General features: G+C 49.3%; 2 protein-coding genes across 2 annotated transcripts; one reads left to right on the top strand and one right to left on the bottom strand.

Moving 5' to 3' along the window:
- Positions 1-650: 650 nt before the first annotated feature.
- On the top strand, positions 651-6545 carry LOC122365952 (39S ribosomal protein L43, mitochondrial-like; the record flags this gene model as incomplete). The annotated part of the gene is made up of 4 exons (XM_043337642.1): positions 651-682; positions 1690-1796; positions 2072-2274; positions 6249-6545. Coding segments are annotated over 4 exons (459 nt in total), but the record flags the coding sequence as incomplete, so codon positions are not given.
- A 126-nt stretch (positions 6546-6671) lies between these two features.
- LOC122365996 lies at positions 6672-23299 on the bottom strand. The gene is made up of 6 exons (XM_043337714.1): positions 23130-23299; positions 18065-18174; positions 17395-17514; positions 16739-16848; positions 15195-16118; positions 6672-7317 (listed from the first exon to the last, which is right to left on the bottom strand). The coding sequence occupies exons 5-6, from the start codon at positions 15900-15902 to the stop codon at positions 7045-7047; spliced, it is 981 nt and encodes a 326-aa protein (XP_043193649.1). The 5' UTR covers positions 15903-16118; positions 16739-16848; positions 17395-17514; positions 18065-18174; positions 23130-23299; the 3' UTR covers positions 6672-7044.
- Between the last annotated feature and the right edge of the window lie 1066 nt (positions 23300-24365).

Below are 24365 nucleotides of genomic sequence, written 5' to 3'. Positions count from 1 at the left end.
GTGAAACCTCTTTTAAGCTTCACCAAAATATTGTTAATAAAAAATTGGCTGTTCATGATGTAAAGAGCCCACTTTAAATAATATTCATGAAAATTTTATTACTAAGGATCATCAGCTGCTCCATTTGTTTTGAAACATAAATGACACTTTTGAGACGATATGCGTCCCGTTGGCTGCTACTCTCCTCACTGTTCTCCACGCCGATTGTTTTTTAAAGGTGCAAATTCTCAGAAAAAAAAATTTGCATCTTGTCACCTTTGAATAGCTTGTCAACCGTAACAAAAGGAACGGACGAATCAAATACAACTGTCAAATGCTTATTTCGAGTATTTGGATTATGCAAACGTCAGGGGCCAATGATGCAAATAGCTTGTGCTTTAAGTTTCTCTTGCTAAGTTTCTACCAATGAAATAATTGGCAACGATCTTCGTATTTTAGCCTGCATGTCACTAGAAGCTCTAAATAAAAAAACAGCATGTCCTTTGACCTTCGTTTTCAGCCAGCGAGTCTTGTAAGTTTGATGATGCAATTTCACTCCAAATTACATTACATCAAAAGCTGCATCACCAATGGAGTTTCAGCTGTTTTTGATGCTGATTGGTCAGGTGGTGTTTACGCACGCAGGAAGTCTAATAAAGAAAACAAAATGACTTCACAACTTCGGCCGCGTCCCGGCCGTGTCGTCTGTGTGCGAATGTCTTGTTATAAGTTGAAGTACAGGAGGCTCATGCACAAATTTAAATATAGCCTTTCAATCATTATTTGTGAGCTAGGCGATCAGGTTACTTTGCATTGATCAGCCTTGATTGTTCCTGATCAGTGTCTTTGAAGAGTCTCACAGTCATGTCGTTCAAGCATTTATTTATGAAATCGTCATTTGTGAAAGCCCCTATTCAAAATGGGATAGGGCGATATGTTGGTCAGTTACAGAGAATAACTGTGAAATTTTGTAAGGAACACAGTGATAGTAAAGGAGTGAGGTAGGTAAGAGGTGCTCCCCACCTTCAATCCCATATCAATTTGAAAAATAAGGCTTTACAAAAAGGCACTTGTTTTTGGTTAAAACATTAGAAACCATACATGTGATATTTTTCGCAAATTAATTGTATGTCAAACTCTACTGCCGGCACCTCAGCCTGCTCTCGTGTTTTTATAATGTTTTCATGCTATTAGGTTTGAATAATACCTACCTAATGCAGTCACAATTTTCACATAATATTATATCAATTTAATATATTCTTAGCAATTCTCTGCACTAGTTTGAATTATCAAATCATAAAAACAAATTTGAACTCTACCCTAACTGACTGTCCCCAAAGAATCCTTGCATAACTATGGACCAATTTTTGCCTTTTAAGTGGTTCATGTTTTTGAGAACTTAAATGGGATTTTTTTTAGATACACTAACAAGGGCTTGGTTATGCTGCACATTTACCAATTCAACAAGCAATTCTTGATGCGTGCTAGTTGGCAGTCCGTAATAATCTTTGTGTGCTAAAACTTTATCCTCAGTTTTTATTTGATTGAAATTGAGTGGGACTGAATGAGTGAGACCTTATCTATGAAGGCTTGTCAATTGTGTGGTAGGTTTTCTGTGGTGCGATTCAGATCACAAACTGGTGCTCTAAAACTGATGGATGCGTGGGTTTCAGGACACCAGCAAATATTGATGAGAACCCATGTTTTCAGGGATTTTATTGAAAACCAGGTGGTGGATTTCGCCAAACAGAATCCAGGCATCGTTGTATATCTTAAACCCAGACGCCATCGAGCTCCACACGTCAAGCTGGAATATTGTGAGTATTCACCACTTCATCCTCAACTCAGGCAGCACTGCTGTAGAAATCAAGTGCATGCATCTGGGCTGTTACATACAGGGTCAATTGAATGGCTCATTGAGACAGTAGTTACCTAATTGTAAGTTGAATGAAAAGTGAAAATAATGCTATGCATCTAAAATTAAGCCATACCATTGCTATGAGCTTTGTTCATCTATCAGAGGTGCTGCATGTCAGCTCCCACTGCAGCACCAGTCATGTCCATGGTTGACCCGTTCCCCACAATGCCACAGTGAACGGTGAGACGGAGATTCTCAGTGCCAAGTGCCTGTCTGAGCGGGAGCTGCGCCAGTGGCTGGAGGTGGCGCGCGGCAGCTCCGGCGAGCCGGTGGCGCGCCTCAGGAAGATGCAACACACCGACCGGCCGTCCATCCAGGGCGTCTGGACGCCGTGGACCAACGTGCCGCCGCAGACCAACCTCGAGACCTTCCCCAGCGTGAGTGCGCGCCGCGCCGCGGGCGCCGTCTACCGGGACCGCTGTCGTCAATGTTCTGCTCTGTGTTTTTACAACAAGCCCAGCCGATTGCCCGTTTCATGGTCATTTGACCAAAGTACGAGTCATGGGTGTAACTTTGTATACTTTCGAGGTCCCATGTGGGACCCCAATGCGAACATTTGGGACCCCAATTGTCATTTTGGGACCCCAATAGTGGAGGCCCCCGAGACGCACCAGCTACTTTGCAAACGGAGGTCCGATGTTCATATAAAAGGTTCTGTTTAAATAGGAGGCCCCTTGGACAAATCGGAGGCCCTGTTGGACAAAAAGGAGGCCCCCTGAACAAGTAGGAGGCCCCCTGAATAAGTAAGAGGCCCCCTGAACAAGTAGGAGGCCCCCTGAACAAGTAGGAGGCCCCCCGGAAAACAGGAGGCCCCCCTGGAGAAATAGGAGGCTCTCTGGACAAGCAGGAGGCCTCCTGGACAAATAGGAGGCCCTAGGCAAATAAGAGGCCCCTAGACAAATAGTAGGCCCCATGGACAAATAGGAGGCCCTCTGTACAAAAAAGAAGCCCCTGAACAAATAGGAGGCCCCATGGACAAGTAGGAGACCCTCTGTACAAATAGGAGGCCCCCTGCAAAAATAGGAGACCCCCTGGACAAATAGGAGGTCCTAGACCTAAACAAACAGGAGGCCCCTTTCACAAAAGGAGGCCCCCTGGACAAATAGGAGGCCCCTTTCACAAAAGGAGGCCCCCTGGACAATTGGGAGGCCCCTGGACAAATAGGAGGCCCTCTGGACGAATAGAAGGCCCCTTTCACAAAGGGAGGCCCCCTGGACAATTAGGAGGCCCCCTGAACAAGACGGAGGCCCCCTGGATAAAGAGGAGGCCCCCTAAAAAAGGAGCCCTCTGGATAAATAGGAGGCCGCTTGGAAAATAAGAGGCTACTTTAACCAATAGGAGGCCCCCTGGACAAATAGGAGGCCCCCTGAACACGTAGGAGGCCCGCTGGACAAATAGGAGGCCTCTTGGGCAAATAGGAGGCCCCCTAGAAAAATAACAGGCCCCTTGGACAAATAAGAGGCCCCCTGGACAAATAGGGGACCTCTTGAACAAATAGGAGGCCCCATGGACAAGTAGGAGCTAGAGGCCCTATGTACGAATAGGAGGCCCCCTGGACAAATAGAAGGCTCCCTTCAAACAAAAAGGAGTCCCTTAAAAAAGGAGGCCCCGGGACAAGTAGGAGACCCCTGGACAAATAGGAGGCCCCTGTACAAATATGAGACCCCTGGTCGAATAAAGGACCCCTGGATAAAAAGGAGGCCCCTGGACAAATAGGAGGCCCCTGAACACGTAGGAGACCCCCTAGATAAAGAGGAAGCCCCTGGAAAATAGAAGCCCCCTGGATAAATAGGGGACCTTCTGGAGGAACAGGAGGCCTCCTGGACAAATAGGAGGCCCCATAGACGAATAGGAGGCCGCTTGGACAAATAGGAGGCGCCGTTAACCAATAGGAGGCCCCCTAGACAAACAGGAGGCCCTCTGTAACAGTAGGAGGCTCTCTGTACGTACAAGAGACCGGCGCTTGACCTGTAGAAGCTTAGCTGTATATACACTAGGAGGCTCTCTGTGCAAGTAGTCGAAGTAGGAGGCTATCTGTACTGTATGTATCTACAATTACAAATAAGAGGCCCCCTGGGCAACTTAGATGCAACACAAATCGGAGGTCACCTATAAAAAGCGGGACTCTGTTGGAATACCTGTTTGAATAAATTGTTTACCTGATATTCAAATTGTTTAATCCTCGCCCGCACATCGGGGGGGGGGGGGGGTGGCAGTGGTTGCCACCCATTCCCCCCGCCCTAGGTAGTTTTTTTTTCTGCTCTACACTAAACATTTTGATTGCTAGAAGTCGGATGTTTCGTATAGCTGCTGCTCTATCCTTTCTTAGCGTCCACTGAAAATTTCAAGTTTCTGTGGTTTTTGGTTTCGGAGATATGACCTTATTCTTCAGGTAATGTCATAACCCAAATGACAAATACCCAATATCTTGCGTTGGCGTTGGGTCTTGTGAGCTTTTGACACCTTGATTTCGGCCTTTTTTGCCAGTCTTACCTCCCACCTATCATGGAACATGTTGTTCAATGATGTAGCGGTGCCAGGGTCAGGGTCAAGGTCAACCTAGGTCGTCTAAAAATATTGCGTTTTGGGCAAGCTGAATATACTTTCGTGAAGTTTCTTTGACTGTATTTTTGGTAAAAGCTTCTCAGTTCATGATCTCATGTAATATGGACACGTTCACAATCGGTGTACACATCAGTATACACACAGACACACACAGACATACAAACACATGTCATTGACCTTGACCTAACTTGACCTGAAATGACCACAGCCAGCAAAAACCTAGTCGGATAGTGTGACAAAGAGGTTCTAGCTGGCTTGGCACCACAAAACGGCAGCGTCATTGGTATATTATGAGCAGCGCATGTGATATTTCAACGGGCAACGGTGACCCCAAACAGCAACATTCTTTAGTTTGACCTGACCTGGAAGGTCAATGACTGACCTGATGAGGTAAAATTGGTATCATTGGATTCGTCTCTTCCCAAAGAATCTGTTGCTCTTGACCGCAAAGCTTAAAATCTTGTAAGAAAAATTGTGGTGATGTCGAATAAGATACCTACACAAGCAGCGGACCAACCCATCATATACCGATGACGCTGCCGTATTAGTGTCAAGCCAGCTAGAACAGCTCTTTGTCACACTATCCGACTAATTTGCTGGCTGTGGTCATTTCACGTTAAGTTAGGTCAAGGTGAATGATATGTGTTTGTATATCTGTGTATGTCTGTGTATGTACTGATGTGTGCACAGATCGGTTTGTGTGTCCCTATTACACTAGATCATGAACTGAGAAGCTTTTACTAAACATACAGTCAAAGAAACTTCACGAAATGTAAATTCAGCTTGCCTAAAGCGCAATAATTTTAGATGACCCAGGTTGACATTGACCCTGACCCTAACATCTGTACATCGCAGAACAACATGTTCAATGATAGGTGGGAGTTAAGACTGGCAAAAAAAAAGCCGAAATCAGGGTGTCAAAAGCTCACAAGGCCCATACCCAACGCAAGATATTTGGTATTCGTCATTTAGGACATGACATGACCTGAAGAACAAGGTCATATCTCCAAACCCAAAAGCCACAGAGACTTGAAATTTTCAATGGACGCTGAGAAAAGGAAAAGCAGCTATACAAAAAAAAAATCAGGTTTCTAGCTTTAAAAATGTTAAGTGTAGAGCAGAAAAACAAACTTGGGGGTGGCAACCCTCCCCCCAGGTGCGGGCGAAGGATCTCACACTTTCTGGGGTCGGCTAGATTCCTTGCGCAATGCTGTGCCGTTAAATTCTTTTTTGTTTTCTATAATAAAAGCATTGTGTTTTATTGTCAAAAGTGAAAAAGCCAGAAATTTTCGTCGATTTCGGACGCCGCGGGGGGATATTTACATACAATGTCACCCTGCTGGCCTGAATCCACCATTAGGGTCAGGTCCTACCATTTCTTTATTAATATTTAAAAAAAATAATCATGGCATCAGAGCTGTGACGAAATATAAGTGGCTTAAATCCGATAAGAAAACTGGATTTGGGGGTACCCTAGGTTTGGCTTCTGAGCCTCTGGTCCCCCAATGAAAATTTCTTAGAGGAGGCCCTGGCGTGGTTCGTAAATTACCGCTTCCGCAATTGGAGGCCCCTAATTGCTTGGAGGCCCCCACTAAATGGAGGCCCCCTTGGACGTTTGGGACCCCAATGGTGATGTCAAAGTTTCACCCATGGTACGAGTTAAACGCGTTCAACAATCATTCTAGTATGGCTGTTCGTTCCCACGCAATCGCGGCAACTACCCACCCCCCGGGGGGCACATCTCGTGTCTGTAGTTCCGTGACCCCCATCCCCCCCCCCCCGACAGGAGGAGGGCTACCGCGCGCCGCAGCGCGAACAGACTGCCACAGAGAAGCTGCGCGAGCTGTTCGCTCGTCAGCAGGAGCAGAAGCAGCTGGCGGAGGAGACCACCGGCACCAGCTAGCGCCAGCGCCGGCGATGGAGAGCTAGTCAGCAGGGACATTCTGTGCTGACAGGTGTGTGTATGTGCGCGTAATGATACGAGTGAGGTGTGGTGGAAGATCGTGTAGTTTATGCGAGGTTAAGTGCGCATTTCGATTCTTGTATAAGTGAAATCAGTGACAATATATGCTTGTTTCTCGTAGAACTCGCGCCATGTAGGGAGATTACCGACCGTTTTCTGAGAGAATGGGTTTCTTTAGTAATGAGTACGTACTACGTAGTACGTTGCACCTCGGTCATCACCAGTCATGCTATTGACATCGCCACCTACATCATTCATTGCATTATATTTACACCGATATCACACGAAAAGCGACCCCAGCACGGTACATAAACCCGAATAGTTTACCGGTTACGAGCGATTAGCCACGCCGATACACACCACTAGGGTCTCACTGGTAGTAGGTAGTGCACCGCATATACATTGTATACATCAGCCACAGCCGGCCACACCGGCTGTCTACACCCCGCTCGAACTTCCACAGCACCGGGAGGGGTACGCACGAGTACACAGTGCACACAAACACAGCAAACCCTCCCCCTGACAGCCAGTCCCCTCCCCGCCGAGCAGCCCCAGGCAGTGTCCATGTCACGCCACCGAGCGCGTCACCACGAGTCACACCACCGGTCACGATGTCACATCACTGCAGGAAGTCGATGACCTCTCCCAGCTCCCGCTCGCGGGCCTGCTCCTGTGCCCAGCGCGCCTCTGCCAGCTGTGGCGACACCTTGTATTTCTCGTGGAAGATTCTCTTACCGCACAGCTCGCACTTTTTACCGCCGTCGAACGGTGGCGTCTTCATGTACTGCACCAGGCAGCCGAAGTGGTACAGGTGACCGCAGTAGACGCGCTCCACGTGTAGGTCTGCGCCGCCGTCCTCTACCACATCGGCCGGGTCCGACGGCAGCGCCACCTGTGGGCCAAAAACGGAACTGTTACAGCACCGGAACATAACACGGACTTGTACAGTAACAAGTACTGTGCAGAATAAACGCTCCCGGTAATTGTGATAAATACATGGAGTAAGAACTTTTTTCTAGATTAGATCCGGTGCTGCTGCTGGCGTAGGATAAATTGTTACACCAAACCGCCCCTGCCGCGGCCCGCGACACATGACATGCTGAGTGCGCTGGTGTAACGCGCGCTGATGGGTACTGATGCGATGGATGAGCATCGCCCGCACACAGGTCAGCATATGACAGGTCTTGGGTCAGGAAGGATGGAACAGCTCACTTCCGTCGGAACCTACACTGACTTCACCTGTTTTCCTGACTTCATAAGGAAAATTGAATGTAGCCGTCTCAGCCAATAGAGTTCACATCCAGGTATGGCTTAAAATTTGTCGGCAGTTCCAAAGCATGCATGTATACGGGATTAGCATGTGTTCGCCTTCCGCACCTTTGCAGGCACAGCTGTTCACTGGAATACAACAGGAAATGATTGTACAATGCTCGCAAGTGTACCTAAGGGTAAGTAATCTTCACCGGAAAGATGCTGAGGGCGGGAGTTATATCAGCTTCGTTTTAAACTTCGTGTTTTCTCGTAGGATACCGTAAACGGGGGTGACTTTGCCATGTTTTCAACTTTAGACGCTTGTATTCTTTTAACTTGTTAACTTATTGGGATGACTCTAAGTTCAAAACACGGATGAAGATTAGCTCTGTGGGTTTTGCTATTATCTTATTTATAACTTGCCTAGAAATATAAATTTTTAAGGAAAATGAGTCGTGGCAAAGTTAAACTGAAAAAGGGGTGACTTTGAATAATATTTTGTAACGCTAACAAATACTTTTCAAGCATTTTTGTTCCATTGTATGAGGAAGGGCAACCATCCTTAATTGTTTAATAGGAAAAATAAAGCAATTTGAGGTTTTTTGCTCTTAAACGATGTACAAAAAAGGAGAGATGCCTTACTTTTTATAATACATTATATTTGTTGAAAATTATTGAGATTTGATAGTAAATAGAAACTGAAAAATGGTTCAGAATAGATAAACAAACACAGATTTTATTGTATCGGTAGGTACTCTAGGACCTTGCCGCTTTTTTCCAGCGGCATTAAGAGGAACAAAAAGAGGACGTTCTTGCGGGAACATACCGACACCCTTATTATCAGCATTTTGATCTGTAAAATGATACAGATTTCTTCAGCCAGTCTTACTGGCAAACTCAGGAGTTGTAGATGATCATGGTTGTGCTGAAAAGTTGGGCCCAACTTCATCCATTTTTTATTTTGGTAATTTTTGCCTTTCTATACTCCCACTGTGCATTGCATTCCTGTGTTAAAGGGACTATCCCACCTTTAACATGGGGTTTGAGTTGAGATAGCCAAGTTTGCGGCGAGGTTCAGAAACCACTATCTATCTAGGTTGCAACCCCCGCGGCCTCTTGGTGTTGAAGAAATTCGTTCCCTTCATTTGAAAATGGGCCTTGTACAAGGCCCTATCTTCAACATGGAGCGACCGTTAGTGTGACGTCACCTCGTTTAGTTATTCTGATTTAAATGGGTTTGTTCGTTGAAAAATCGCTTAAAACTTGGTCTGAACTTTGTTGTGGTGCCTACAGAGTAAAAAGAATCAGCTTTATGACAGTAATGTGACCTGGGGAAGGACGTAATTTTGGGCTGTGACGTCACATATTTGAAAGTTTGTGTTTGGAATATGGGAAGCCTAAGATGTTTAATGAAAAATAAATGCCAGAACCGTGTTCCTGGTCATCCAATCTATAAAGTCGGGCACAATTTAACTGGTTTTAACAACATTTTAGAAGGTGGGATAGTCCCTTTAATGTTCAACATATAAACTTTTACGTTTTAAAAACCAGTTTGAAGGTCAGAATGGTGCTACATTTAGAACATATTTTGAATTGCATCGGATAAGCAATTCATTTTTGCATTGATAACATGGTGGCAAAGTCACCCCATGTGGCCTGCAATTCACTTGGAAGAATCGCCACCAACAATGTTAGCTAAATGAAGTGACAAATGCCAGTTTTGTTGGATATGCTAACTTAACAGCCTTGTCATGATCAACCATACCAAGTTTCAGCATCGCAGTTGGTCTAGAACATGCTTAGATAATAAAAAGTTCGGACCTCTTCAAATTTGACCATTTCAATAACTCAAATAAAACGGAGCCCAGTTAGGTATTTAGTGGTAATTTATCTCTCAGTGCTGGTAAAGTTGGAAGGCCCATCAATTATCTTTCATTTGTGCATAAAAAATTATTACATTCTTCGTAAAATATCACTGGAGATCAGCCTAAAGCATTTTTTGAGAAGCATGGCAAAGTCACCCAGCAAGGCAAAGTCACCCCCGTTTACGGTACTACAGATCTTTGATAAAAATAGAATTAGACTTCTGTTGGAATAATACGAACAATGAACCTAAAACACATACATTTCACGGACCTTGTGGATCCTTGCAGGTGATTAATTAATTGGTGAAATAGCCGGACAGGAAATGTAATGTCCTCTGGTGCGGATGGCCGCGAGGAAGCTCTGGAGCCAGAGCCCTTCAATGCACGGTAAGGGACGGAGCTAATCCAACCCAGCCTTGGAATATTGAGGGCACAGGCAGGCCTCATCCTTCCTTGAGATCCCCATAATCGGACTACAAACGCAGGTATGTAATGGCCGAAACCTGAAAGCCATTACATAACACACAACGCGGCTCCGCAAGTGGGCACCTACAGACATTGCAACGGATGAAACACTGGCATCATTGCCAACACGAATAAATAAGTTCGGTCATATCACTCACTTGCTGTCATTCTAATCGATTCTGATCCATGCATTTAAACACGACTTTGACATCTGGCTCCGCGTTTAAGCAGATAAAGTTATCTGCAAGACACGGGAGGCATGTAAAATGTCACGTTCAATACCCTGAGTGACAGCACCATGACCAGAGTACCGTAGGCCGCCGGATTCATCCACCGACATGAAGACAACACCGGCACGGCCGCGCTGTCCGTCCGTCCGTCCGTCCGTCCGTCCGTCCGTCCGCCCGCTGTCCTGTACCGGGCGCCGCCCGAGTCCGACCGGCACCTCGCCGCGACCACTGCGATTGGCCGGCGCTCTGGCAAAAATACCGGCCCGACGGGCGGCCGGGCGGCGGCGGCGGCGGCGGCCGACCGGCGCGGACAGTGTCTGCAGCGGCGCTGCTGGCTGGTCCATGGTCGGCCCTCGCGCAGAGCCGAGCGCTCGCCCCATGTCGGCATGGCGTCGCAGTGCTGCTGCTGTTTCGGCCTGCGCAGCGGCGCGGTGGTGATCGGCGCCTCGCTGCTGATCCTGCACACACTCGTGGCGCTCATCCAGGTGACCGTGCTCTCCACGCTGCCCGACAAGGACCCCGAGCGGCAGCTGGAGTCGGCGCGCCGCCTGGCGCTGGCCGTAGTGCTCATCGCCCTCCTGCTGCACGTGGTGTTCAACAGCGCGCTGGTGCATGGCGCGCGCACGCGCCACCGCGGCCTGGTGCTCGCCTGGCTGGTGTACCATGCCGTCTCGTCGGCGCTGCACAGCCTCGGCCTGCTGAGCGCGTTCGTGGGCGCTGCCGCGTACGGCAACAGCCTGGCGCTAGTGGTGCTGCTCATCACCATGGGCCTGCTGGTGCCGCTCTGGTACTGGTTTGCCGTCGGCGTCCGCCTCTACTGCAAGCTCAGCCACAAGCCCGGCGTCGTGTACAGCGAGCCCTGCAGCAAGACGCCCGTCTGAGAAGCCGGCACCTGACAGCGATGGAGTCGGCCTCTGGCGGCGAGAGAGTCGAGTTCTGGCGGCGAGAGAGTAGAGTTCTGGTGGAGAGAGTCAAGCTCTGATTGCAAGAGTCAAACATCTGGCGGCGAGTGAAGCTCTAGAAGTCGAGTCCTGGCGGCGAGGGAGTAGAGTTCTGGCGGCGAGATAATCGAGCTCTAGCGGCGAGATGATCGAGCTCTCGTGCCGGGAGAGTCCGCTTCAAAAGCTAAAGGAGTCTGAATCCGACGCAACGATCGAAACTGACAGTGGTGCGAAAGAGGGTTGAATAACCCCTCCCTAATCGTCAAGGAAAACCCATCTGTGTCAACTTTTCCCGGAACCGAGCCGGTACAGGTGTGCCACAACTACCGGAATACATTCTGCTGAAACAATCACCACTGCCTCTTCTCAGTCGAGCAAAAGAGCCACGAGCGCAACGAGCCTTAGAGTATTCTGCGATTAACAAGTCGCTTCATATATCTGGCTATTTTATTAGCTACTAGCTCTAAGTCACTATTTTGTGCCAATCGTTTCACTGTTTTTGACCATACGTACGTGAAGTATTCGTCGTCCCATGTTGCATTATTTGTCCATGTTCACTTCGCTTATGTCATGTCCCTGATGGAGCACCAGCCGATAAATGTGCACAAGCTGATTGTTGGATGACGTCTTCAGATATCTGTGGGTGAGTGGCTACATTATACTCTTTCTGTGTCGATGCTGAGTTTAGCTCCTGAGCAAGTTACCATATCAAAATGGCATAGTTTGCCTTGGACTGTGAATTTAAAGGGTAGGAGACTGAATACCTAATAAAGGGCGATGCCTTCCAGTGATAGCGAAGCTCGTTTGCGGCATGAACTCGCTGGAATGGCGGTGTCGGTGGCACGCGAGCAGTCCAGCTCCGGTCGTGAGGAGCTCCTCACGCAGGGGCGCCGGTGGAGCGGCCCGCAGTGGGTCCCCGTAACAGGAAAACCTAAACAAGCCTCGACGAAACTGCGCAACTTGGGTCCATCACACGGGCAAGCTGTTGGCTATCATGGTAGCCACATCGCCGGGCCACCCTTCTGTCGCTCCATCGTCCCTCCTCCATGGCGTGCAGTGTTTCTGTGGACCCCTCAGCGCCCATGTGATGGCCGCGCAGCGCGGGCCTCCCGGCCGGCTCAGCGGCGCCCGGCGCCACGGAAAGTGACGGACGCGCTGCGCCGCGACCTTGCGCCGGCGAGCGGGGCAGCCACATTTTCCCCAACGGACCGGCCGAGGAAGGGCCAGCGCCGCACCCGCGACGCTGCACCGCCGATCGGCCCCAGCTGGCCGTGGCACGTCACGGACAGGGAACCTCACAGGCCGCAATACGACGGACCGAGCGACCGAGGCCGCACAAAACCACCAGCAGGAAGCCAGTCTGCTGACAATCAAAATTGATAGGTTCCATCGAAAACAATGAACGAAACAGTGGGAATTTGAAGGCTATCTGTTTGCAGGTTCATCGGGAAAAAATCCAATCAATATCGGACTCTTTCTGACCGAACCCCTACAGTGTTCCCTAGGCTCTCCCACCTGGCTGTTCAGTTACTCCAAACAATGGGGGCATCCCGACTGGATGCCACTACAGCGAGGTGCGCAGTGGTAACGGCTGTTCATAGGACAACAAAAATCAGCCGAGCGGCTCCTAATCGGGAGTGACCAATGTCCTCGACGGTGCGATGTCACCAGCAGCCGGCAGAAGTGTCATGAGCTGAACATGCCTCTCTCTCTCTCTCTCTCTCTCTCTCTCTCTCTCGACCCTCTCCGGCTCACGTGGGATGGGTGAGCAGCGTTCGTCTAATCCTCTTCCAAGGGGCGTAGGCCAGCCGATAACACGCACCTTTCTGTTGAGGTATAATCGGATAGCATGGTCTGTTAGGTCCCCACAGCTATGTAGGAGACCATTGTACTGAGTCATCTCGAGGAGTGAGGAATGCTTGACCAACTCCGCCCGTCCAGAACAACCCGTGCTACCGCGGTAGAACGCGGTCGGATCTGTATTGCGCTGGACACGGCAGCACATAGAGCTGTCAACACGCACGGCACGGAGTGAAAGGCGACGGGTTGGTTTGGCGCGTGGGCGGAAATATCGAGGGCACGACGTGTGGACACGGGCTCAGTGTACGCCGTGGAATGCAGCGTGAGCGTACGACACTTAACGCATACAAGGCAGTGTGAGCGACGGGCATGCGAGCCTGAGTGCGTCCAGTGCTAGAATACTGGACGGGAGGTGACGCTCCTAGTCGCACCGTCAGCCACCGTCACGGACACCGCCAACCGTGTGGGCGGTCGGTGGAAGCCCAGCCCACTGGGAATTTCGACAAGGAAGTCAGCGCCAGCTCGATCAACTAAACCACACTTGGCGACAACAACACTAACAAAAGACGTCGGTATTACCCGTTATGGTAGCTAAAACCCACCAAAAGAGTCTAAACAAAGCGGTTGGCGTGAATCCCATCACCAAAGTTGGCTTTGTTCGTCAGTAACTAGCGGCGTGTCTTTACAGAAATTGAGCAGGACTGAAACACCGAAAACCGCTCCCGAAAACCGCTCCCCTCCCGTAGCTTATTTCGGGGAGCTCGTCCTTCAACCGGATTTCAAGAATGCCGCTTTCCGGTTTCGAGTGCGTTAAAAAATGACCAGTTCATTACATTCAGCGATACCGGTTTTGATCCGGTCTGCGCGAGCATGGTCGGTTGTGCCACATGGAACACCCCATGACGATCGCCCTTCAACTAGCTCAATCCACATCCGACTACATTCCAAATTAGTGGTCCACGGAACCTCACAAACGGCGGAAATATTTAAGCCAGCTAACCCCACATTGTCAGGAAGTTCAGACACCAATCGCACCCGGTGAGGGATTCTATATCAATGTCACTGCTCGCTCCAGCTCCCATGCTTCCTGAAGCATTAGGCAGGCTGGCATTGGCCATTAACGAACCTCCCAAGTCCCACAGTGATACGATCACACTGTGCCGTTAGTCCAGTCGGCCGCAGGGCGCTGTTCCGATCAATAAATCCCGTTCCCGTTAGCGCTAAACGGTCACCAGTAGTGCGACACTCAATGTCAAACCGTCAGCACTGACCAGCGCAGGTTTTGGCAATGAGGAGACCATCAGATGTAGCATCATATCCAAAACCTGGCGATTAGTTGAAGCTGAGGGGCGTCAATCGATTTATAGAACTCATAGAACGCAAAAGGAGGGTGTCTCATGACTCGTGGGCGGACACTCCGACGTGAGTAGAGGTTTGTATTGCGCCTAACGCCTAGTCAGTGACCACTTTGCACGCCATTGGTGTCCAGTGAAGGCCATGTTGCATCATAACATCGCCAGCCATCAAATTATCCTCATTCAATTGGACACCCACATTGCGTCCAAGCTTCGTCAGCTATCCCGAGTGATCGAACTTTGCACGAAATCAAGATTACTTTACCACGAAATGACATGCCTGAGTGATGATGAGTAACTGGTACCTACGCCATCGCCAGGCATGTGAAATACGCAAAACCATGTAGGGGCGCATCGTGCTCTGCCATTGTTTCCGCTGACGAACAGAGGAACACGTCGTGACTCGGATGGCTGTGACGTCCACAGTCCACAGAGCACAGCCATGAAGACACGGTGAAAACCAAAACTACTTTCCTTTCCCCTTTGTGCGGGGTTTGAAGAACTGAAAACAGGGATTATGGAATCATAACGAGGTGGAGCTGACGTAACAGCGTCCATTGCTGCCGAGGCCAATGCTGGCGCAGCGCTGGGGCTCATTTCCCCGTCGCATCAAGCCGATTGCAAATTTGCACGGAAGACGGCGCACAGCGGGCAGCACCCACGTCATTCGTGAGTCATAAGTTCACAGCTGACAAATTACGGTGCACACTCGCCCTACAGGGCTGACAAAGACCAATCGATCACGGCCATTTTCGATACCAAGAAAGGGACCCACTCTTTCAGCTCTACACGGCCGGCAAATACCTTTCACTGTTGGCTATTTCCAGTGCCGACTGTTGGTAAATGTGCCCGACTGACTCACCTTTTTACAGTGCTGGCAGAGGTCGGTGGGGAAGCGTTTGAAGTCCCCCACGAGGAAGGCCACCACGGGCTCGAGTGACGGCTGCGGCTGGAAGGGCGGAGCGTTGCGCGGCGGCCGCAGTGGTGGCTCCACGCACCGCCGCGCGATCTCGGTCGCCTGCCCGGTGAGCCAGCGGCACAGCGTGGCCGGCAGGTTGGACCAGCGCTCCTCCACGGTCACTCTCTGGAGCGGGTAGTCGCCCGGCACGAGCAGGTGCACCCGGTACTGGTACTCGCCGCTGCGCAGCGAAAGGGACACCGTGGACACCTTCTGTTTGAGCTTCAGCTCGTCACCGTCCGCGAGCAGCTGCCGCACGCGCGACAGCTCGGCCGAACAGCAGCTCAGCGGGTTCTCGTCCAGGAAACGACTCACAAACTTGGCCAGCGCCAGCAGCTGCGGCTTGCCGATCAGCTTCTTGGCCTCCGCCTCGCACAGCTTCACCAGACCGGCCAGCAGCTTGTCCGACAGCGTCTTGCTCTTCAGCTCCAGCAGGATCACGCTGCGCGGATAGTCGGCAGGGAACTGGAAGCACGCCGCCAGCTGCTTGAAGTCAGTTTTCCGAATTTCGATTCGCACCATGGCGGGCACGCACGTGACTAGCTTGCTGCCCGGTACCACGTGCTCACACATTTTCCGCACTTCTGCTAGTTCATCATTGATCAGCCCCATGGCAGTGACTGGGGTTTACCGAGAGTCGCTCTGAGCGGCCCCCGAGCACTGAGTATTGTCTGGGGCGGGGCGGGTCCACGGAGGGGACGGGCCCTTCGGCTAGATCTTCACGTCCACGAGGAAGTCGCTGGACACGATGTCAGACGTCTTCTCCTCCGTGGCTCTCAGGTCGTCACGAATCTGCTGCAGCTGAAGACACACCTCCGACATTGAGGCCTGTAACGGAGCAGGCGAGCGCACGTCTCAGTTCAGCGTCCAGCTCCACCTGGCACACACTTTGGGGAAGCCTCGATCCCAGGTATTGCACCGACAACTCCGAACGTAACTCCGAACGTATATCACGTATACGTCCATACGTGATATATTTCGAACGTGACATCCATTGATGCACTGAATCTTAAATGTCGATATATGTGACGTAATCAAACGTTCTACCTTGGCAATCAGAGTCAAAGCACCACAGCAGATCTCACAGTCACGACATTTCGATATCGCTAGAAGAATCGAAACACATCTTACCAATGATCGCAGCTAAAAATAAGCGAGTAGCGACGAGCATTACGATGGAAATCGTATATTTTTAATGTGATTGATCTGACCTATGTGGTAGTAATGAAGCAAGGCAGGTGTAGGCGCACTGTTTTGTGAGGGAGGAAACCATCAAAGAGCAACAGGAAAACGAAATATCACAATTTCAAGGTGGTAAAAAGAGCCAACAAAACAATGGCTGAGTCCAAGGGTAACAGCCATCTGGCATCATCTGTGCTGAACAAGAATTCCATTTGAACCTTGAGGAGCTCATTCATGCAACGCTACTTATAATGGGGACGACATACCTGGATCTTTGACAGGGAATATGTCAGGTTTTGTACATTCTTGGTAGCCTTTTGGTACGGCGCGGTGACCTGATGCTTAATTGAATTGCGTAGATTGATGTTTGCTTCGCCTGAAACAAAAGGTGAATCATTTTACAATCAGACAGATCATAGACCGTGAGCATTACTAAGTGAAACTATTCGGCATACATTATACAATGATAGAAACAATACGTGGGAAGTAGATATCTGATCGGGAAAACAGCCAATTCAGGCATTATAGCTAAACAGGGCGAGAGGAAAGTTGTTTTCAAAATGTGATTTATCATGTACTGTTAAATTAAGTACAACATTGAATTATAGCAATTGATTTGTGTAGGAAAAGTCATTAACACCTAGCCTAATAACCAGCATTGTACCAGCAATTAGGTAGCTAATGTATAAATTCTAGACTCACGAAGCTTTTGTCATGTCATGCTCAGACAACTCTTGGTCAAAAAGGCAGTTTTTGAGCAGTCACCGGGTGGCCGGCAATACCTATGAGATAACGAAGGAGATTCATGCTTATGAGGAAATATTTCTATCATCAGTGCGTCTATTATATCTAAACGTGAAGACCCCGGCCGTCCCAGCCCCGCTCTGTGAGGCCAGCGCAGGGTCAGCGCGTGTTTACTGACGCAGTTTCTGGTGGAGCAGCGAGTCGGCGAAGCGGTCGGATCTGGGCGCCGGCGGCTTTCTCGGTACAGTGGCCGGCGGGCTGGTCGGCGGGCAGCTGGCAGCTGGAACCGCGGACGTGTCTGCGGGCGGGAGGGGACGGTGAGAAGATAAGGCATACAAAAACAGCAGACCGCTATGAATCGAGAACAAAACAGATGAGCACGAAATACGGCAGGGAAACGATCATGGTTAACTGTATGTATAAACATATTAATCAATGATATATGCGACAGCATTTTTTAAAATAAATTTAGTCCGAATGGTTCAATGGGCAGATTTGAGGAATCAGAGCCCGCACTAAGCATAGCTTGTTGTGCTGACCCTGACCCCACCACCCGATCGCGCAATTCCAGTTGTATGGCAGAATTTTGTCCGAACGTTTAACGTGCCCTCACGACTGGATACGGTCCCCTCCGCTCACTCACGGTACCTGGCTTCTGTGCGGACCCTGCCACAGACACGCACGCCATTACACGTAGGAGCTAAAGGTGGCCGCCCGCGCCGGGGCTTGAACCGGGCTTTCACTATCGGCTAAGCATTTAACAATTACCTTCCTAGGGTTCAACATTTACCAGCACTAACTAGCGTTTTGTGCGCCAAATGCTCAGCAAAGCAGCCCGTCCAGCTCACCGATTTCGTCGCTGTCTGCCGATGTCAAAACCTCGTTGTCCGAGTACGCTTCATCGGCAGAAGATTCAGATTCCTCGCCCGGGTGGATCACACTCCTTGAGGCCATTCAGCTGCAATATATAAAACAAAACACTCAGTAACTAATACTAGGAACCATCTACAGCTTCTTGAATTGCCATAAAGTGAGACGGATGGCAATTTCGGCGAGATTTCATCGCTGGGGGCCCGATCAGCTAGTTAAGATTTTCCGCGGTGCCGTGCAGATTTCCGAAGAATTAGGCAGGTTTGCAGGCCAAAAGCAGTGTGGAACCAGCCATGTTGATTGGTGATGTACTGAACTGTACTATGGCTCTAGCACAGACTAGAGATGTTCTTTTTATAACACCATGAAGCTATGCATTGGAAACTCGGGAGGAGATCGCCAGTTAGCAATCACTTCTTTATCAGCATCATGTACCTACCTTTTCAGTTGTGGAACTCAGCTTTTTAACTATCGGGGCCCCTTTTATTACACATTGAAGCAGGTTTCCAGTCTGGTCTGTGTCTTTTCCTCGCTGCTGGGCAAGGTGATGGACCTTTCTGTTATAGGTAATTTGCAGTCTGGACAAAGGTGAAAGGCATGATTGTTTTTCTTATCAATTCAAATGAAAGAAACAGAGCTCATTATGAGTATGAGCTCACACCCTGCTAGTTGCTACAGAACAGCGAAACACACTGCAGACTTCTGCCAAATGAAGTGGAGACAGTTGAGTGGCCCTTTGGAGATATTCTAATGAAAGTTCAACCATTCAAAATGGCCAATTGCACAATAGTTCAAAGCTGATGCTAGGGAATACAGGATCTATGTTAGAGGATAGAGGATGACCTATGCTTGTTGGCTGACCTATGCTTGTCGGCTGAAGTTTACTCTTACAAGAATAAGTGTAGGTAACTAAGCTGGCTCATTCTTGAGGTATGGCTGTCAGTCTCTGTAGCCATGCCACTAGGCCAGTTTTGTGTTCTCAGGTTCCTTTTTTTCTTTTACATTACACTCTCCTGGCAATTAACATCATGGCCAATGGCTTTATGACTTTTCTTTGAGAGACAGGGAAACTCGACAGGTAAAGATAGGCAAAGGTCTTAACTCTTGGGTATCACCAAATGAATATAGGTTTCAATTGCCATAAACAAAACTGAATCAATTCTCCATTCAATTCTCAAACATAGAAGTTCCATTGCAAAGTATGAAACACAGTACAGACTGTGCAAGCAAACACATTGTTCAGTCATTGGCTGTTGATCACTGAATCATAGGTACATTAGGGTGGTCCATTTTGCAAAAGTTTCTAGGATCTTTCGGGCCGGGTCGGAATTCTTGTCGATACCATGATACAAGGTTGTGTGCAAAATTTTATTCCGATCGGATAAATTTATCCCGTCCCGCAAAGCGACCAAAGTTTTCCCTATGTTATCAATAACGGGATGAGCGATAATACGAATTTTCGCACTCAGTCCACATTTTTCGCTCAATACGCACTGGCAGTCATTAAAAAAGAACAGCAAAGGAGAGAAACACATCAGAGTGGAATGGGCATCCGTGAAAATAGCATATCTGGTATAGATAAAAGAACAAAATCCACCGTGCATGCCATCATGTACTATTGGTCTCAATATAAGGGCCCAGGCGACCTGTAGTTTTAATGCGGTGAATACCCTTACCCTCCCCACAGGTCGGGCCGAGTGCATCCCTCCTCCCACCCAGCGCAACCCCCACTCGAATTGTGGCGAGGGTGAGGGTATTCACCGCATCCGAACTACAGGTCGCCTGGGCCCCTATCTTGAGACCAATAGCACCAATAATATCCCTCTCGGATGCAACGCCCGGTGCAGTGGTGCTCCTCGACCTGAAGGAAGTGCTTTCACTATTCCTTGCCGTGCGCGATGGCGCTAAAAATTTCCCACTGGTGAGGGCAACAGTGCAATACCCAGCTCTCGCAAAGTCGTTCACCACCCGTATATGTGCCGGTCGCCGATGAGCAGTGGTCAAGTCGTCATTGTCTGACCACTCGGCGGAGTCGACTTTGAGGAAATCGTGGCTGGCCCCGAGGGATGTACCGACCGACAGATGCAAACGACGCCAGCGAGCGCTGCCCCACTGCGTCGAGGGCGACTTTGGCGCGGCAGGGTTCTTCTCTCTCAGCCGCTGCTGCATGGAGGTGGCGATCGCCTCTTTTCCTCGACCGTCGTCCCGTCGTTGAAGAAGGAGAGACCGATGGCCTTGCCCATCACCTTGCCCGGTTACCGTCCGATATCTCTGTGGTAAGCGGTAGGAGCCTTTGCGGAGGGCGATGTCAGTTCACGATGCTGAGGTCGATCAGTGGGCAGACAGCCACGGTGCTACTTACCTTGTGACGATGAAGGTGGTGAACCGGACCATTGTCCTCTTCTCGTGCTCGGTGAGCGCAAGCTGAGGCTGACAGAAGAGTGTTCTTGAGAGTGTTCTTGACTTGAGAGATCTTACGTGTTGATCAACTTTGCCATCCAACGAGCGCGTTGTAGGGCAACCGGTTTCAGGATGCTCGCTTCCAAGTCACCGTCCATCACGGCGGTGGTGAAGTACACCACATTGCGGTAGTCATCACGGGGCCGTTGCTTCATCAGCAACGCGCGTCAGGTGACGATCATCTTGTCGGCGAAGTCAATGAAGTCATTGAGCGGTTTGAACGACACTCGGTCCGTGAGCTGCCACCACTTTACAAACCGCTTGAAGGACGGGATCTCGGGAGTCCCGGGCCGGAAGGCGGATGGTGTGAAAAGTGAAAAGATTCGTCATGCATTTCGTAAGAGGCTGTTTCACCCAGCAAGGATTTGCTTCTGGCTGCCAAAACAAGCCACATTTCGGTGATTGAGCGTGTGCCTTTTGCAGCTTCAGCGGCCATCCCAGACGCAGGCAAATTCATAACTAGCGTAATGCATTCGCACCTCCTGGCATACAGGGCCTTGCTCCTGGCACTGAGAACAGGAACTGCAACAGGAACTGTGGATTATCGTTCCTGCCTGTGGCTGATAGGAAGACTAGATCTATCATTGAGAAGGCTAGAGAGAGTTGGTGCGTTGAGCATGCAAGCTCTTTGGTAGATAGCCGCTGGCGCGACTGGGCAATGTTGAAAGACAAGTATTCGCCCTATACTGAAGGCTGGTACATATAATGGAAACTTTGACCGCTTTGCGGGACGGGATAAAATCATCCAATCTTAATGAAATTTTGCACAGAAGCTTGTGCTATAGTATCGACAAGAATTCCGACCCGGCCCGATGAATCTGACGAACTTTATTTTTTACCATGTAAATGTGGACCACCCTAAGGTACATCCTCCTTTCTGTTAGGTACCTACTAATTGCTGAATCAGTACTTAACAGTTCAGACTTCAGAGTTCAGATCAGAGTTTGAGTTCTGTTACCTATAGTACCTACTACCTACTGAATCAGTAACAGATCACTGTCATACAAAGGCAAAAATGATTATGTCAGGTCAGATGCCATTGCATCAGGCCGAGGCCAGGGGTCACCCGAATGTAATCAATCTTGCCTTTGCATGGCTGTGTGCTGAGTTAGAGGTACAGTCCACAGCAGAAGTAACGTGCGGTTTCAGTCATGGGTATGTTCTGCTTCTGAAGCTTAGGAATGACTAGCCAGACTACAATATAAGCTTTGAATGCTGCTTACATATATCGTCACTCTTGCAGCTGCAACTTTATCTACAGACATCTTCTTTTCAATCACTCTGCATTAAAAAAATCACCAGTCAAAGCTATCCGTTGGGATTGGTAAAACCTCATTACGGAGCGAGCGAAGCGAGCGGAGTCTTACGTAGAATAACGGAAATTTCTGAGTATGAGCGGCCGGCCGGCCGGCCGTGCGGACGCTTTTGCGAGGCTTATATCTCAGCAACCACTTGACCGATTTACACGCGGTAATTTTTGTAGGGTAGCTTCATTCCTTCTACCAAGTATTGGACTATTCCCGATGCATGTGGGTGACCCCTTATGCACGTGCCACGTGCAAAACGAAGAGGTGTCACTTTTGTAATTGTTGCAATATCTCGGTAACTACTTGGCCGATTGCGCTGAAACTTGGCATGTAGGTAGGCACCCACTAGGCACTGCATATCCATGTGCCAGAGTTGGGGTGCTGCTGCACGTGCGCACGTGCAGGGGTCGTTTCCAGATCTCGAGAACGGCTGGACCGATGGCGCTCAAATTTGGTACACGGTTAGGGACCAGTTAGTAGGGTGCCGTGCACAAGTCAGTTGGGACCCATTTAGCACGTGCGCATGTGCAGGGTGCCGCTCCCAGATCTCGAGAACGGCTGGGCCGATTGTGCTCAAATTTGGCACATCGCTAGAAACCGGTCAGTAGGGTGCCGTGCACAAGTCAGTTGGAGGTACCCCCTCGAAATTTCGCACGTGCAAGACTCACCCCCTCGCTCGCTCCGTTAGTCGCCCCAAAAGGCGCTATACTGGTATTACTTTAGTGGTGGGCTGTACATGTCGGGGGCAGATTGATGTTCCACCACTCCCTACCTATTGGGCTCCCATGGCTCAGCACTGGCTGCAATATACCCTGCTGGCTGCAGCCAGTGGCAGCACTGGCAGCGCTGGCACTGGCAGGCAGTGCTGACCAGGGCTGAGGGCAGGCAACACTGGCAGCAGCCAGTGCGGGAGCCATGGGAGCCCGATGGGTAGGGAATGGTGCCACCACTCCCTACCCATCGGGCTCCCGGTGGAACATCAATCAGCCCCCGAGTGTACCTAGGCACTGATCCGTGATCTCGGAAACTTCATTGCACAAAACATAGCACAAAATTCATGTAACACAACACAATCAAAATAATGTGAGTCCAGGCAGCTGTCATACACTTGGCGGTTGGCTCGAAATAAACATATATCGACATCGAATAGGAAGGTAGTTAAAAATGAGTTTAAAATAATTATAGAATCGGTAGGTATAATCTGCACACATTTTGTACTACCCACATTTTGTAGCAAAACCCAAACGATAGGTGTTGGGCTGTGCCAGAAACTCACCATTTTATTTCAAACGTGCGAGCTGTAATGCTACTTGACTTTTCTCAAATTTGTAAATTATTTTCTATTCATTTATTCGAATCCGAAGGCAAAGTTCTATAGATGGCCTTGGGCAAAGTAAAAAAATATGCGCCAGCCAGGCCCATGTCGTCCCCTATCTCCGCGTGTGTCCACTAACACGAATGACGTCACGCATGTGGGCGGAGCTATGGGCGGAGCCTAACGCACGCGGCAGTCCAAGCCGCCATATTTGAATTTATATTTTAATAGAATCTTGCCGATATTTTGGGTGAAGTCAATTTATATGGATAGCTTGGTGACAGTTTAGCTATACGAATAATAATTTATTATGGATGTGCGTATATTCAGCTTGGAATTGCAATTAAAGTTCCGCACCGCATAGATTCGAACTCGGGACCTTTAGAATACTGCGCGGGCACGCTAACCACTACACTACCGCGACCGCGCGGCGGCCGGCGGCAGGGAGGCTGCGGAGACATGGGGGGACATTTTACGCTTTTGTGAAAAAAGCAAAAGATTTAGCGAAAAACACGTAATAGATAACTTGCAGAAAATTGTCTGCTCTTTCAGATAAGATACTTAAGTTTGATATATCTTGTGCAAACTTCATTCTACAGTGCTTCGAAAATCGCTCATTTACATGGGGATTGAACGGGGCTTCGAGACTTGACTCCAAATGACGTCACGAGCTGACGTCACGAAAAGGTAGAATCGCCGGACGACCCTACCTGGTATATAGGGCCTTGGCGCCAGCATTGTATTTCCTCTGTACCTTTCTTCAAGGATGTTTTGAGCGGTCACAATCGTACGTTCAAATGACGTCATCAAAATATTGACGTCTAGATATCATGTTATGCAGCCGTGAGGCGATCTCGTATGGTTAGGTTGGCAATTGGCATCCGAACGGAACTTTTTAATTTCCATGTCGAGACCTGCTCAACAAGTCCAATCTCATTTAGCTTATTTCGAGCACCTAGGCTAAAATTGACCGTTCATATCCGGCAGGGGCGTCGCCACAGATTTTTGAGTGGGGGGGTCGGGTTTCTAGTCTTCGACTCTTCACCCGATGGGTAGGGGTGTTTTTTTTCCACACTTCCCAGTTTTGTGCGTGCGTATGTGTGTGTGTGCGTGTGTACTGTGTAACAAATCGGCGCGCAGCGCCGCGAAATTTGGTATAACCTATTAGGTAGGTATACCTACCTACATCACTTGCGT

Source organism: Amphibalanus amphitrite, unplaced genomic scaffold (assembly GCF_019059575.1).
Source record: "Amphibalanus amphitrite isolate SeventyFive unplaced genomic scaffold, NRLGWU_Aamphi_draft 000029F_arrow, whole genome shotgun sequence".
NCBI lineage: Eukaryota > Metazoa > Arthropoda > Thecostraca > Balanomorpha > Balanidae > Amphibalanus > Amphibalanus amphitrite.
This window is presented reverse-complemented; position numbering and strand designations above follow the sequence as displayed.

Excerpts from the sequence above, each read along its gene's own strand:
- LOC122365996 (XM_043337714.1), bottom strand. The coding sequence starts at position 15,902 with ATGGGGCTGATCAATGATGAACTAGCAGAAGTGCGGAAAATGTGTGAG. Across the intron at positions 7,318-15,194 it reads TCTGCCAGCACTGTAAAAAG|GTGGCGCTGCCGTCGGACCC; the intron begins GTGAGTCAGTCG and ends TTTGGCCCACAG.